Here is a 15,651-nt window from a genome sequence, read left to right as displayed (position 1 = left end):
GACAGATAAATCTTGCTGTTCAAGTCACTAGTGCTGTCACCGTTACAGCATGCATTTTCTTGGACGTGCGCCAGTAGTAGTGAACTTCCAAGTTGTCAGTGGAGTGTATGTAGGGATTTATTTAATGCTACTTCTACTTTCTCTCTTGCTTGCAAAAGTCCTGAAATACCAAATCCTGACTGTCTTTATGAAAAGGAGTCATGGAATCCAGGCGGTTGTTTGTGATGGATCCTCTGCTAGCGTTTGGGTGCAGTGGTAATGCCAATTTTATTCTCAGTGGCAGTGCTCTCAAAACATAAGCTCTTCTATACCCTGTGCATTCATTACATATAGTAAACATCTTATGTGCTGCTCTTGTTAATTAATCTTCTTTTTTTTCCCTGACTTGTCATTACCTTTGTATAATACCTACCAGCATGTTTAAGGTACTATGGGTAAGTATTTTCCATTTTAAATCAAATGTTTTCTCTGGTTTATAAATAAGCTGTTAATATTAGCTTCAGGCTGAGTGGTGGCATGCAAGGTTTTACTTAATAATAATTTCAAAGTGTGTTGTTGATCTGTTTTTAGAGTGTTCCAGAGTTCAGACAGAATTGAATGTAGGATACTACTTTGTCATCTTAAAGGAAAACCACTTCTTAAAAGACAAAATTTGAATGAGGTAAACGTGGTTTAGACTTTTGCTTGTCTTGGGAAAAAAAAATGCAACCACTGATATAAGTTATGAAAAAATAGCTAATGGGCATATTTGGAAACTACTTTCCATAAGCATTTCTTGTTGTTTGGTAGGCAAGATGAAACAGAGGTGTTTTTCACTTTACACAGTGATTATGTGTTTGCCAAGTAATATAGTAGTCTGAATTAATTTAAATGACTGTTAAAGATAGAGGGTATGATTCTGATTACCAAGGTAAAGCTACGTAGGTGGAGGTTACCTGCATAGGTCTTGCATGCTGAAGATTCCCCAGCTCCCAGAACAAACTCTTCCATAATATTTTTTCTCTATAAGTAACTTCATCTGCTGGTTGTTTCCTCTGTGAATGTAAAATAGCTCATGCATTTTCCTGACTAGGAGCATGTGTATGGAAAAAGGGTCAGTGGATCAACATTAAGGAACACATCCATTTTCTAAATCCAGTTGGTAGCATATTTCCTAATTTTAGGATAACTTGTGCATAGTGGGTGAGGCATGCATGGTGTTCTCAAAATGTATGTGGCAGAAAGCTATTCAAAAGCACTGGTTTTTAAGCTTTAGGGTATTTCTGAATCCAGTTCTGATGTTTTTGTTTTCTGTAATGGATAAGCAATACCCAGTGGTGATGTATGGTGGTATTTCAATCAAAGCTTTCAATTGCAAGTGTGAACTTCAAAGTGTTTTTGTTGTTTTTTTTTAACCCCTGGAATTCTTGACAGCACAGGTAATATTTTTAATATATACAATAGAGGTATGCATTTTTAATACATTTTATTAAAGTACTGTTACTCTATGTTCATAAGAATAGCCCGCTATTTTTTAAGCTGGTAGTGTGTTTGTTTTGATGTCATGTTATTGGTATTTTTGAATAGGCAGCTAAAAAGTTTGAGAGAGAATTTTTTTTTTCATATAAAGTTCACTCCATAATAGCTTGCTGTATTGTTGACTGAATCACAAATGAATGCAGCTCCCCTTGAATGAGAGGTTTTTTCTTTAATTTCCTTTTTTCCCTGTGTCTACAGGAATGTCTTAGAATTTTGAGTTCTAAATTACTGAGGGAAAAGAAATCAATGGTCTAAAATTTTAGATTGAATTACTGTTTATAGTTAATTTAAAAGTTGTGTTGTACGTTTTATTTCCTTGAACCACAACACCATAATAATCTCAGCATAATTTCCTCCCCTACTTCCCCTGCATTTTACATGGCTTGTTGTTCTGATAGTTTTTGTTTTATTTTGGTCTGTATCTTTTTAAAATGTATCCTTGGACTTGGGTATATTGAGGAAGATGCTTTGTAGCACAGGGTGACAGTAGAAATTAATTAATATTGTGAGATGCCATTGATGATGCTTATTTACTGCAGTAACTTCACTACTTATCCCATTGGATTAGTGGAACTAACTATTCCAAAATTTTTTACTTGAGTAACTAAAAGTTGACCTGCTGCTGCTTCTCTGCATGCCACTGTCATTTCTCCTCTTTATGGCCTTACAGTTTGAAGCTTCTTTTGTTTTATTCCAAAGTATTTATTTTTTAATGACAAACATATATACTTAGCTGGCAGATACTACATTGTAGCAATGTTCATTTTCATTTATCAGGCAGCTTTACAGTCCCAGAATGTTTTTAGTTAATGGATCACATGCTGTCAAACAGATTTTGGCAAAAATTGCTTTGTAAAATTTACTGACTTTTTAATGCTTTTCTCCTGATGGCACTTTGGCACAGTCCCCTACCAAAAGTACAGCAGCTAAAAATGCTATTTTTTTGGCTGTTAAATAATCTTTGCGGTGTGTGTGAGGTGAGTGTTCACAACAGAAGCAAAATCACTTTGTAAAAGAGTGTATCATTTGATACATTGTCTTAATGCTCCAATTGCTTTTCTAAACGCATTTTTGCAGAATGCAAAGCCTCTGTGCGTTGAAAATGTCAGCAGAGCTTGAATTACTGGTCATGTGCTGGTTTGAAAACAGTAAAACATTTCAAACTGCAGCAGCTGAAGGGAAAAGGTGAAACAAGCCTGCTCTATAAACAGATTCTGTAGTGAACACATGGTTTTCTGCCTGCAACTCTTTTGTTGTCTTTAGATAGTGAATGAGCTTTGTAGTTTAAAAGTGAAACATTAGTGTTCTTGGGGTTTTTTTGAATGGATAAGTATTTCCAGCAAAGGTTTGTAACTTTGATTAAAAGAGGAATTTTCCTTTTGAAGGGAGATACCTACTTGGAGTGGAGGGCTTGCAGCTTTTTAGCTGGAGAGACTTTCTCTGCTCCTTTGGATCTGTTAGTGAAATGTCATTATCTTTGAGTCCCCACATAGGGGGATTCCTTTTGCCTTCTTCCAGGAGCATGTAACATCTGTCTTCTCAGCAGCCTATAAATTACTGCTGCTGAAAGCTTTCTGGCAAAACATGGTGCATCAATTTTTTACCTGCTTCTAACTTTTCATATGTTATTTGGAGAATATTAGATCGTTAGGTTAAAGATTAAGGCTATGTCTGCAGGAGGGGAACAGCCCTGTTGAGTACTCTGCAGTATTGTGGGCAGTGGAGAAGATGGCATTTGATATCTGGTAGGTTAAATTATAACAGCCCTACCAGGGCTTCTGAGCTGAAATTTCCTGAATTGTTTTCTCTGGTGTGTTGAAACCTTTTTAAAGGTCAAAATTACTAAAAACAATTTCTTTCTTTTTAAAACACAAACAGAAAAAGAGGAGGAAAATAGTGTTTCATAATTACCAGGCATAGTATATCACTGCGGCATAGTTAATACAGAGTTTCTACATTTTAGCCTGCAAGTGCAGCTGATGTTTTTGTTTAAATCCTATGTAATTTAAGAAGGGGAGATTAGGTAACTTGACTGTGTCATTTGTTTAGACCTGGATCTGTGTTTATGAATGTTGCTGCTTGTAACATGAATTCTCAAAAAAATCTCAGTGGAGAGGGAGCCATGAGCTCTGTGTGTGTCTGAACTGTGTGGGGACTTAAAGGCAGGCCTGCTGCTAACTCTTAAGTATTTCTGGAGACACTCATCTTTCCAGGAAGATTTTAACTTTTTTGAATGCTTGAATTATATACTGACAAATTACAAGTGATAATGTTGGAGTAGCTGGTCGGGCTTTTTTTTTAAATGGTTTAATAGGGAATCTTTGGGCCTTTCCCTATTGGAATTAATAGGAGTTCAGGTAATTACTTCAGAGTAGGAGGGAGTGGGAACAGGCCATTTCAGTGTTCAGGTGTTAGGCTTTTCCTCAGCTCATGGATGAGAGAAAGTTTTAGGTATGCTTCATAGGAAAGTGATACTGAAAAGAAAAATCTCCTGTGCAGTTCCTTTGGGACCACCAATACAACTTTCACTTACTGGGAATTAACCTGAAATAAATAGAGCTGGCTAAGTTTTAACAAAGCCTCTGTTTTTTGGGAGAAGGCACTTACAGGAGCATGCTGTGACTACTTATAAAACCTAAGGGAAAGGCAGAGGGAGGAGCTCATGATGCAAGGGGCAGTTCCATTCCCCTTCTCTGTGCAGGTGTTGCATGGAAACAAGAGCAAGAGTACCGCGTACGCCTGGGCTTGTTCGTTCACCCCACTTCCTCTCTGTGCACTTTACAGCCTACTGCCTCTTCAACCTTGACTCTTAGCTACTTTAACTGGTAAACATCCTCTTGCAAAGTCGAGGTTAGTGTGTGCATATGACCTTCTTCAGGGTAGAGTATCAGAGTACTGCAGCTGAATGTAATCCAAACAGTGATGCTGACTGCACAACCTGCTCTGAAATGTACAGTGTAAACAAATGGAAAAAATGAGATTTTCCTCTTTGTTTCCTGTAACTTGAAGCCCCTTTTTAAAACAACTGGAGCTACATTTTGGACTAGAGCTAGGTATATGTTTCTTCTTTTTCGCGACATAATTTTCATGTGATACAGCTTCCTACAATACACTTTTCTGGTGTTTCAGGAATACTAAATTAGTTTTGAACTTTGAGGGAGTGTGGGTTTATATTATTTCCATTATAAATAGTTAATATACAACAACTTACTTCTAGTGTCCATCCCAGATTTTATATGCACTGTCCATTCAAGTTTAATAATTGTACAGCACATGAAATTTAGTTGTATTGCCCTGTATCTATGCCTCTGACTTAATGCTTGAGCCAAAATCAATGTCATCCTTATGTAAAATCCAAAAGAAACCCCCAAATTCTGTTATTCAGTGGTAAAGTATTGAGAGCCAAACCTGGGCCTTCATGTTGAGCAAACAGAGGTGGGTTTAGGTTCTGATTTTCAGAGTTTGAGACCTTGCTTTAACAGGGTGCTGTGTCAACTAGTGGCATCTTTGCTGAAACCAATGTATTTCTTATGGTATACCATACCTTCTTACAATACAAGCAAACCTAGCTCTTTTGCCTTGTGCTTTATTATGTTGAATGGGAAACAGGACTATAATACGGACTTCTGAAACCGTGCGCACGTGTCTCATTCTGTATTATAAATCTGTTATCCTGTGTATTGGTAATGGCAGCAGTTTCCATCTCCGAAGAGCTACACAAACATAGCAATCTGACTGGATTGCTTGGGTGGAGGTGAGCTTTAACATGACCTCTGTGGGAGAAGTGAAAGCAAAGAGGTTAAGTGACTTGTGTCAGTGACAGTGGCAGAGTTGAGACTAAGACCTGGCTTCATGCCACTAGAGTGCACTACTTCCCTCTTACTTATTGAAAGATGGTTAAATTTGCTGGTAGGTGTTGCAGGCTCCCTGGTGTGGGGTTTGGAAAATTGCTGCCAACTTGCTGAGGTACTGGGAGTTTCACATTGGTCTTAATCAGATGCAGCTCTGCTTCTGCAGCTATGATTTAATCAAATAAATGTTTTCTTACTGTCAAACTTTTATAACTATTGTGATGGAATGGCAAAGAGGGCTTGTAAACTAGCTTTTTACTTCTCTTTTGATTTTAATGGAGATGAAGAGGGTATATACAAAAGAAAGGGTTAATAATATTTGTAATTAAAGCAAGTTTTTTAAGGTATATAATTTCTCAGAAATCGATGATGACTTTTACTTTATTAACAAAAGGTTATTGATAATTAGATGTGGTATTTTACTTACATTATTAAGTTCTCTTTTTTTCCCCCTGCACAGGTTTCCACTTGAGTGGCACAGTGACAGAGCCTGCAATGCAGTCGGAGCCAGAAACTGTTTGCAATGTAGCTATCAGCTTTGATCGTTGCAAGATTACCTCAGTGACCTGTAGCTGTGGAAACAAGGACATATTTTACTGTGCGCATGTTGTGGCACTCTCTTTATACCGGATCCGCAAGCCAGATCAGGTCAAACTGCATCTTCCCATTTCAGAGACACTCTTTCAAATGAACAGAGACCAACTTCAAAAATTTGTACAGTATTTGATCACAGTGCACCACACAGAAGTTTTGCCAACTGCTCAGAAATTAGCAGATGAAATTCTTTCTCAGAATTCAGAAATCAATCAAGTCCATGGTGAGTTTGATACTTGTTCTTCCTTTTGCTTCATTCCCTCTTTGGTTTTGAGCTTTTTTGTGGTGTTCAGGAGTGTGACCTGCTGAGGTCCCTTCCAACCTGAATTATTCTGTGATTCTATGGCGTTTACTAAAGAGGATTCTGTTACTGAACCTTTGCTTTAAGAAGTTTAGAAAGCAATACATGTTGGAAAAGAGAGAAGAATTCATAAGCAAAGAGCTTGATGTCTCCAGCACTGTTAACATGTGGCCTGATCTGCTTCACACTTGTATTTTCCAGCTATGAAAAACTGAGTAGTGGTGTGCTTTGTATAGCCACATTGCTTAAAAGAGCTCTTTTACCAATGGCATCTTTTTGTTATTTTGTTCTTTTAACTAATCTTCTGATATTTTGATTGTATAACTTTGTTTTAATGGCAAAGCATAAAAGCAAGTAGGTGTTACTGTTTTTTTCATTCATTAAATACAGTTTTATTATCCTTTGGGATTTCTTTTCTCCATGAAGTCAGGAGAAATACAGAACCTGTATTTCAATGCTTTTTTCCTGTTAGTGCTGCAGTAGCCTACAGCATCAACAAAGGTCTTGATCTTTCCTGCTCCTTCTGCTGCACATGGTTTAATGGCTCTCAGGTTCTTGTATTGAACATCTTCATGTTTGTTAGAGGGTGCTGGGTGTGACTTTAGGCTTCTGAGGTGGCTTTTCTATGGAGTCTGCTGAACTGAAAGTGGGTAATTGTGGGTTTGAGGTGACCCAGCTAGTTTATTAGAGTTGTGTGTTCCTGTAAGGTCACCTGATAGAAATGTCCTCTAAGGTGGCCAGAGCTGTAAGCATAAGGGCAGCTTAGAGGGGAAGAGTAAGTTATCTAAATATCTAAAAATATCTTCTTTGTTTGTTTGGTCATTGACAGGAACAGTTCTGGTGTTAGATATTTCAGAGGGATGACCGCTATTCCGAAGAATTTGCAATACAAACACAACCAAGCTGCTTAATACTAGAGAAAGAAAAAAAACCCATGTGTTTGTTAGATAGTAGGCAGAACAAAAGAAGGGAGTCTTTCCCATAACAGGACTCATCTGCAGTGTAGCCCTTCTCCTTAGAGTCCGGTGACCCTGGCAAACCCAGTCTGGCAGTGCTGCAAGATGGTGTGTTTCAGGAGAAGTGCTCTTTTTTGGCTTTGGGAGCTATGGGGGATGTGGCCAGAGGCAAGGCAGTTGCTCTAGTTGTTATGGAACATGAGAAGGTGATTGGCAGAGCTGCCAGGTGATGATGGTACAATGAAAGGGAAGGTAAAGCAGATGCAGGACATCAAGCAATAGAGGAAGATGCTCAGATGTTGTAAACTGAAGGCTTGTATTGCATGAGAGTTGGTGATACCCTGAGCATCAGAAATTAAGGGGAAGGAAGAATTATGGTGAGTATCAAAGTAGCACAGAAGATTCACTCAAGGGTGATTAGAAAAGGGGAAGGCAGAGGTGGGAAAGGAAGGACAGGTGATGGCTGTATATGGCTGTATTAGCTACTATGGTTATTGTAAGAGAAGTGACAAGCAGTTGCAGAGTGTGCTTAAACTTGATCACCATTAAGTATGTAATTATACCAATCATAGACATGTTGTACTTTGTCAGCTATTTTCTTGTTGTCAAAATATCTCATTATGCATTAATATTTAAGTTATTTTTTTTGAGAGAGAGATTCAATGTTTATATCACAGCCCAAATAGCAAAAAGAATAGGAAACAAAAAATTAAGCTGATGATAAATCATGAAATTTCACAATGAATTTGAGGAGGGTAGTTTAAAAATATCCACAAAACTAAAATGTTTCTTACATGTGTTGCTGTTTTCCTGGTAAATGAGATTGCAGTATGTCTTTATTGACTGTTGGTAGTTCTTAATAAAATATCAAAAACTGAAGTAGAAAATCAAGGTAGCATAAGAAAATAAACTGCTGTTAGCAAAGAAAGTTGGGTTACAAAAGAGTTCTATAGTCTCCTGCTTTTCTTCTCAGACTACCATAAAACCGTGGTCTGATTTTTTTTTGATTGGTATGTTTACAGTGTTAAAAATTCACAGGATTCTTTTAAGGAAAAAGTTTCTCTGATTATGTAGGAAGTAAGTGGCATTCTAGGATTCATACTGTAATTCTTTTATTTTGATCTTTAATCAAATTCCTTAAATTAAAAACAATAAAGTTAACCAAAATAAATCTATGAAAAATAACCAGAAGAAATCTATCTCTGGTTCGAATAGCATAGGCTGGTGAACATAAGATCACCATTCACTCTGTTGTATCTCCTGTGCTGCAGATGTTCAGTTTGTAATACGAAAATGTCTTGTAGACCTGTCTTGCTTTGAACAGTTCAACCTCACTAAACTAGTGTTTGAAGAGGAATTATATCAAATACTGCTTGAAGGCACAAGTAAGTAAGAGGAAAAATTTATAAAAACTTGCTTATAAAAGTAAGACGATACCTAGCACAGAAACACCAGCAACAGCTTTGATCAAAGGGAAGTCTTGAATCTGGAGTTAGATGAGGCAATGCTTTTCAATGTTGCCTAGTGGTTGTTACGATTTCAGGGTTGTTTATATAAAACTTCAATTTTTTTAAATTTTTTTTTCTCTCGTAGTGGCTGTACTAGTTTTAGTTTTCATATATTCCAGCAATAGGCAGAAGAAATCAGCTCTTGAATACTATTTATTTGTACATAAGAATGATCCGGGACCTTGAAGATCTCTGACCACAGTGGTCTTGTTGACTTGCTTATAAGCTGGCTAGGGAGATGAAACAACTCTGCAGTACTTTTCCTTCACAAAAGGTGAATTGGATAGTTGTTCATTTGCTCAAAATTCTGTCTTAGCATTCAGTGAGTGCCTTTGGCCACCTTCCTTGTGAAGGAGGTTACCAGGGGAACTAGTGAAGTGAGTTACACTGACGCTGTTTTGAAATGACAAATCGCTTTGAGTTCCTTGGTGGATACGAGTGTTGCGATACCCTTTCTTGCTTCATGACTGAGCCTTACTGCAGGAAAAAATAAGTGGATGCTGTTAGAAGTGCAGGAATGCGGTGTCTATTCACTAACTTCATCAGGAGAGTAGAGTGATTTATTGGGAATCCTCTTCTGTATTTGCCATGCTAATTTTCACTTGGTGGTGATTATATTACAGGAGGGTTTTGCATGTTTTTAGAGCACAAAAGCACCTCTTATATTTGAGAGGACTGCTTGTGTTCTGATTTTTCTCATGTGGCACTGCTACAGCTGTTCGTGTTCCTGATTTCAAAGCTGGAGATCTGTGTGGTCTAATCTTCTCTACTGAAGACAGTTGTAGGTATTCATACCGATACCCTGATGTCTGTGCTGCATAACTGTTGGCTTCACATTTGGTTTAATTTGGGATGCTGAGTCAGGAAGCTGGATGTAGATTTGGATCCTGCTCAGCTGAGGCTTTTTTCCTCCCTGTTAATTCTTGTACCATTGTGGCAGAAGAAGCTGGCAGGTGTGTAAGGCTAGGAAGAGAACAGTCAGGATGACAGATTATCAGCCAGGCTTGTCATCTTGGATCTGTCTTTTCTTAGGTATGAAAATCACTTAAATTGGTTGGAAGGTCAAACTGTGTTCCTTAGAATTTATGTGGACATAAGAAAGTAACAGCAAGATGGGGAGGTGGGGTAGGGAGGAGGTCTGATTGCATATTAATCTCATATTAGTATTGATTTGCTATTATGTGCACAGTGAAAAAGGGTCTGCCTTTTTATTGGTGTAAGGACAGCCTAGCAAACTAATTTCATTTTTACCTTTTAAGCTGTACTGTTTATTTCCTGAGTGTTTAGTGCTGCTGTTGCAATTTCTGCTTTGAGAAGTACACAGATTTCTCCAGACTTTCTCCCATTCTCTGATTATTTGACTCACAATGAGTCATTTGCCAGTACAAAACCACATGCAGATGAACTAAAATTTAAGAGGGAGGACATGGGAGAAACCAGTTTCAGTACATTTGTCTTAGAAGCAGAGGTACCTAGGTAGTTGTTCCCGTATTTGTCAAGGCAGATCTCAGTACCATCCTCTTCAAACATTACTCCCTAACATAGGTTAGGAGTGCCGGTAGAGGCAGCCAAGAAGGAAGCATCTATCAAAAAAATTGCTTTAAAAGAAAATTTCAGAATATCTAATGTTGTTCCTATATATTGTAATTTCCAAAGGGCAGTCCAGAGGTACAGGTGAATATGTGTTAATATGACCTTAGTGTATTTTACTGAAATGATGGGAATTTAGTGGAAAATTGGAGGGTAGGCTAGGGCTGAACAGCAGAATACAGTGTATTGTTGATCTACTACAAGAGGGAACATTTAATGTTAAAGAAGATACATTATTAAAACAATGATGGGATCTTCCTTATGGCCCTGCTTAAACTGGCAAAATTGATTGAGGGACTAGTTGCAAAAGAAGAATGTAGGAAATGGCAGGTGAGTTTCCTTTCAAGAAGGATGAAAGTGAAGTGCACCAATGCTTAGTATGAGAATTGTTTAGTGAACAGATTTGGGAAGGAAGTAACAACAAGACTAGACAATACTAGAGAAATTTCAGAAACCAAAGTAGAAGTAAGTAGCGCAACATAAAATAAAATGAAAGATCAATAGCTCCAAAATAGCATGAAAAAATAACATAGGAAATTCATATTTTTAGGAAAGGTTTTTTCGGGTACATTAAACAATAAATAAAATTTATATAAAAGATAAATAGTGAGATTTTGTTTTGAGACATGGAAGGTAAAAATAAATGAAAATAATTTCATGCTAGTCTGTACTGATAACAAAGTTCTTCTAACTGCCACACACAAGTAGACTTTGAAACTTACTGCTTGCTATATGATGTTTGTCACACCTGGATTTTAGCAAGAGAGTTTAGATACTGTCAGCAGATAAGTTTATGCATTTTGCTGTATGTGCAGATGGAAGGTAAAGAATTTTTTGGAAGTTAAAAACTTGTTGGGGGTTTATTAACTTTCCTCAGTAACTTAAACTAGCCTGTCCTGTCTATATTTTCTGTTGTTAGTGCTAGCTGCTTCACAGCAGTTGCTGTGCACTGCTGAACAGGTGTTATATTCCACCCAAGAGTTCTGAAATTAAGTACAACATGAAGTGACTTATGTCTAAACTTTGAATTGTTTGGGGAATCAAAGGCATAATAATATCTTTGAATCATTAATTTTCTGATCTTTGCTTTTATATAATTATTGTTTAGAATAATTCTGAGCACACTAAGTTTACAAAATCAATTACTATTCTGTTGTGAGTCAGTGTACAGCAGTATTAGTTTCTAGCTGGGCCCATTCAGTCTTTGCATAGTACTCAGTAAGTCATGTAATCATTTGTAATCATTTTTCCCTATCTTCTTCTCATTAATGCTGCCATGGGATGACATCTAATAAAATTCAACTGATCTACAGTTCATTTGTATACTTAAATTAATAAGATTTTTATAAACAAAAAAGTTTAGTATGGCTATGGATGAGTAATTTGGCATGGTTTCATTTGAAGATTAAAACAACTCTTGTGATACTTCAGAAATAAGGATCGGGGAACCAGTTTGCCTTAAAGACTACTTCCTGTTGTTTTAACCAAATTTCACTGTTGATCTGCACCCAAGTAGTTTCCAATATAGGCAGTTCTTAGCCTATTTTAGTCAGTGCTCCTTGCTTTGTTTCTACTTACTTTTCGAGGTTAAGTTCTCCATATACACCATCAGTTCTTGAATGTGGTTGCTCATTTTGAAAGCAGTTGTTCTTAAAATTGCTATATAAATGATCAATGTGTTTATTTTTTTAAATGTGTCTGCTTTTTAGAACTTTGGAGTTGATTATATTTAACATGTAGCCTGCTATGTCCATAAATATAAAAGGCTGTTACTCTGTTTTCAGATTTTATTTGGGTGTTCAGTGTTACAAACAGTTGTGGACAATATTCCTGCTTTGATTGCTAAGATTGCAATTTAGTAATTTTAGTAAAAGTGAGTGATTAAGCATGTATGGCTGTATCTATATACTGAGTATAAATACTTTATTTATTGTATTTAACTGTAAGTACATGACGTAAAACCTCTTTCAAAGACCAGCCATGATAGAAGTTGGAGCCAGAGGTTGGAGGGAGGGAGATTAATATGTTAGTGTCTATAAACTGACACACTTTAATTACAGGTTTTAATAGTTACTATGATTATACAGTGCTTCTCACTTTCATAGTTCAAATGTGAACTAATTTATCTTCATGACACCCCTCTAAAGCACGTAAGTAATACTTATCCCCAGTTTACAAGTGGGGAATGGGACTTGGTCTTGGCACCAAACTGCGCTGCAGAGGTTAAATTCAGGGCCGCCCATGTTCCTCTCTGCAGCCGAACTGTCCATCTGCCAAAGCTTCATGGTGCCTGTTTGGGGCTATGCTGCACCCCGAGCGAAGCCACCACCTTTGGGTTGAACCTTCAGCTCTGCCTGGTGTTGAGCATGAGCCTTCCTGCTGGCTATTGCTAGGGCTTTGTCTTGCAGCTCCTAAGCCAGCTCCCTCTAGTTGCTTGCTCAGGTAGTTTCTTGTCTACTCACCCAGTCCCATGTCTTCAGAAGGAAAGTGACAGTGTAGAAATCCCGTCTGTTGCCCAGGATTGATCTGTGTTTGAGTGGGAGAGGAAACAGGCTAGACCAATCAGTGTTCACCTTACTGTAAGTGAACGTACTGATCTTAAAGTGCGTGGCTGAGAGACATGGAGATGGCTGTGTCTTGACCCTGAAACAAGAGTGACGTGGGCAGTGGAAGCAGAGGTTTCCCCAGCGCCATCACTAGGATGCCTGGCTGCTGCTGTGGTGGGAAGGTGTTTTGGACTCATACCTGATCGCGCATGCCGTCTCCATGCCTTGTTAGTCCATGGCTATTGCTGGAGACTGCCAACAGTGTTGAAAGATCAGTGAATTACAGCTGTAGCTGGTGCCAGTTAAATGTATACTGAACTTTCTTTATACATGCCAATTAAAAACTTCGATCATACTGAGTGTAGCCTATGTAAGATCTTGTAAGGAAAAATTGCTCAGAGTCAGATGTATCTGTAGTACTGTGCTGAACAGCATCATAGAGTTCAGACCCTCAGCTAGGTGCCTTCAGCTTTTACAGTCTTCTAGCCTACTGTCATGAAAATAACTCTGGTTTAAGTATAGCGATGCTGAGCCCCTTGGGAAGATACATTTGGGATCGTGCTGGGAGGAGAGGCCTTGGTGGGGTTAGTGCTGCCGGCCCCGGGGCAGTGGGTGCCCTTGTTCCTGTAAGGGAACCCTTTTGTTCAAGAATTTGCAGGAGCTGTGTTGAAATTTAACCTTCTAGCACAAACTGACCGATGAGCTTTTGATAAAATGTAAACGGTTACAGAAGGAATTTTGGTTTTTTTTTTCCCTAAATAGGGTAGCTTAGCTGAGGAATCTTGGGCTATTTTTAATTCAATTTAAAAGTAGCCATACCAAGATTATTTAAAGATAAATTTCCATTGAAGCGAGGGATAAATATAAGTGTTTTGTGTAGTGGTGCTTTTATATAGTTGCTTTTCACAGGTCTTTTCGTTGTGTTTTAGAGCAATGAAATATTTAACCTATTTGCAAGGTGATACTGCAAACCTGTGTCTGTGCAACAGCTGCACTGCTTGTTCTCAGGTGGCTTGATTTCCATTTTTATCTTGTTCTTTGCAACTGAAGACTTACCAGTATGTGTTTCATGTAGAAGACTGAATTGAAAGCCCCTTAAAACTAACATACTAAAGATGGAAGCACTCACAGAAGAGGAGGTTTTTCATTTCTTGGTTTCTGTACTGTCTTGAGCTTGATTCCTGTCTTCTGATACACTTATGGTTCCTGTGGAAGGCAGGAGAGTTCATTCACATTGTCAAAGACACAGTTTCTTATTAATCTAAATATATATGCGTGTGTGTCTATGTATATGTGTGTGTATGTATGTGTATATATAGATATACACACACACACACTGCAGTGCAGTGTTCCCAGCTGTAGGCTCTGAAGTTGGAGGCAGTTGAAGTTGCTGAGCTGGAAGATTTTTTTTTAAACTCTCTCAGCAACTAGTAGACAAGACATCTCTGATCTTTTACATCTTCTGGTTGTATTTTCATTGAATAAAGATTCCAGCATTCTCTGTGACCACTTAAAAGCTTCACCTACACGGCAGAGCTGCAATTGTGAAATGAAGGCTTGAATCAATAGAATCAATGTTTAACTCCTATACATCCGAAGAGTTGTAGCTATCTTTGCTTTTCAAGTTCTCAGGCCTTCTTTGAAAAAGCAAGTTTTTGCAAATCTGACTATGTAATTTTCCTTCCCTGCCAGTATCCTTTTTTTTGGCTGCAGAGGTGACATGGACTCGGATTTAAGTGATAGATTGTGTAACGCAATTCAGTTTCTAACATCTTTTCAAAACCTAGCGGATATAGAGATTATGCAGCTGTGACAAGCCCAAAATCAAAATGTCAAGTTAACTTTAGTCTTGGGCATGCTTAAAATACCTTACATCTGGTATGGTGATGCACTACTTTGTGTTGTTTCGCTGACAGTTTAGATAAGTGTTTTTCATCCTTTTCAGTTTGAGTAACTTTTAAAAAGTATCTAGTGGAGGTGCAGGCTTATTCAGAAAAATATAGATTTCTAGATGGTGCAAGAACTTGCTTTTGTTAATTTTGTCAGCCTTTAGAAGAGACCACCGGTGGAAAATCACTGATCTCAACTGCAAAATTCGAGTTAGGGCAGCCTGTGGCCAAAGCACTGCCTGATGTAAATCTGGTCACTTCAGTTCACTCTAGGCTAATTCAGGTAGAGTTGCTCTGAACTGAAGCTGTGCTGATGACATTGCCTATGTAAAAATGCTCCTTTGGAAGCACCAGTCATACACAGCTGTAACTCTTACTTGTAGTGGAAATGCCTTTAGTGCTTTAAGACTTTGGATTTGTTAGGGGATTTTTTTTACTCTTTGTTTAGCTTTGCAGAGCCATCACAGCTCAAAGGCATCGGTGATGATTTTCCTCATGTTCATCTATAGCAGCACTCACTAGCAGTCACTTAAACCTGAGCAAGATAGCTGAAGGTACAGGAATTACACAGGTGTTTTGGGGAGAGTCGTTTTAACATCACAGTTGTAGAAATACTATGCAAAGTCTAATTTTCCTTGTAAAAGCATTCTAGTATAGCTGCTGGGATGGGAGGAAGAAACCTCACCTTGATTTCAATGTTTTGTTATAAAATATTATTTATTTAAATACCTTTTCATGGGCTGTAATTTTTAAGTGCTTAAGACTACTGAGGAGCGATCTAAGTCTATTTTTAAAGAATGTTTAGATAAAAGCCAAGACATCCAAAACAGATCAAAACACAAATCCAAAAACCTCTGCAGTAGTCCTCTCCATTGGACCCATGAACCTCTCTTCTTTA

General features: G+C 37.9%; 1 protein-coding gene across 1 annotated transcript in view; it reads left to right on the top strand.

The window, feature by feature from the left end:
- Positions 1–5,411: 5,411 nt before the first annotated feature.
- ZSWIM6 (zinc finger, SWIM-type containing 6) overlaps positions 5,412–15,651 on the top strand; it is a 49,565-nt gene continuing 39,325 nt past the window's right edge. The window contains exons 1-2 of the mRNA XM_010580591.1: positions 5,412–5,427; positions 5,830–6,186. Of these exons, the coding sequence (XP_010578893.1) occupies positions 5,412–5,427; positions 5,830–6,186 (373 nt within the window). The remainder of the gene's footprint in view (positions 5,428–5,829; positions 6,187–15,651) is intronic.

The sequence above is a fragment of the Haliaeetus leucocephalus genome, unplaced genomic scaffold (genome assembly GCF_000737465.1).
Source record: "Haliaeetus leucocephalus isolate CR32 unplaced genomic scaffold, Haliaeetus_leucocephalus-4.0 Scaffold722, whole genome shotgun sequence".
Lineage (NCBI taxonomy): Eukaryota > Metazoa > Chordata > Aves > Accipitriformes > Accipitridae > Haliaeetus > Haliaeetus leucocephalus.
The sequence above is the reverse complement of the archived record's forward strand: the minus strand, read 5'-3'. Positions and strand labels throughout refer to the sequence as shown.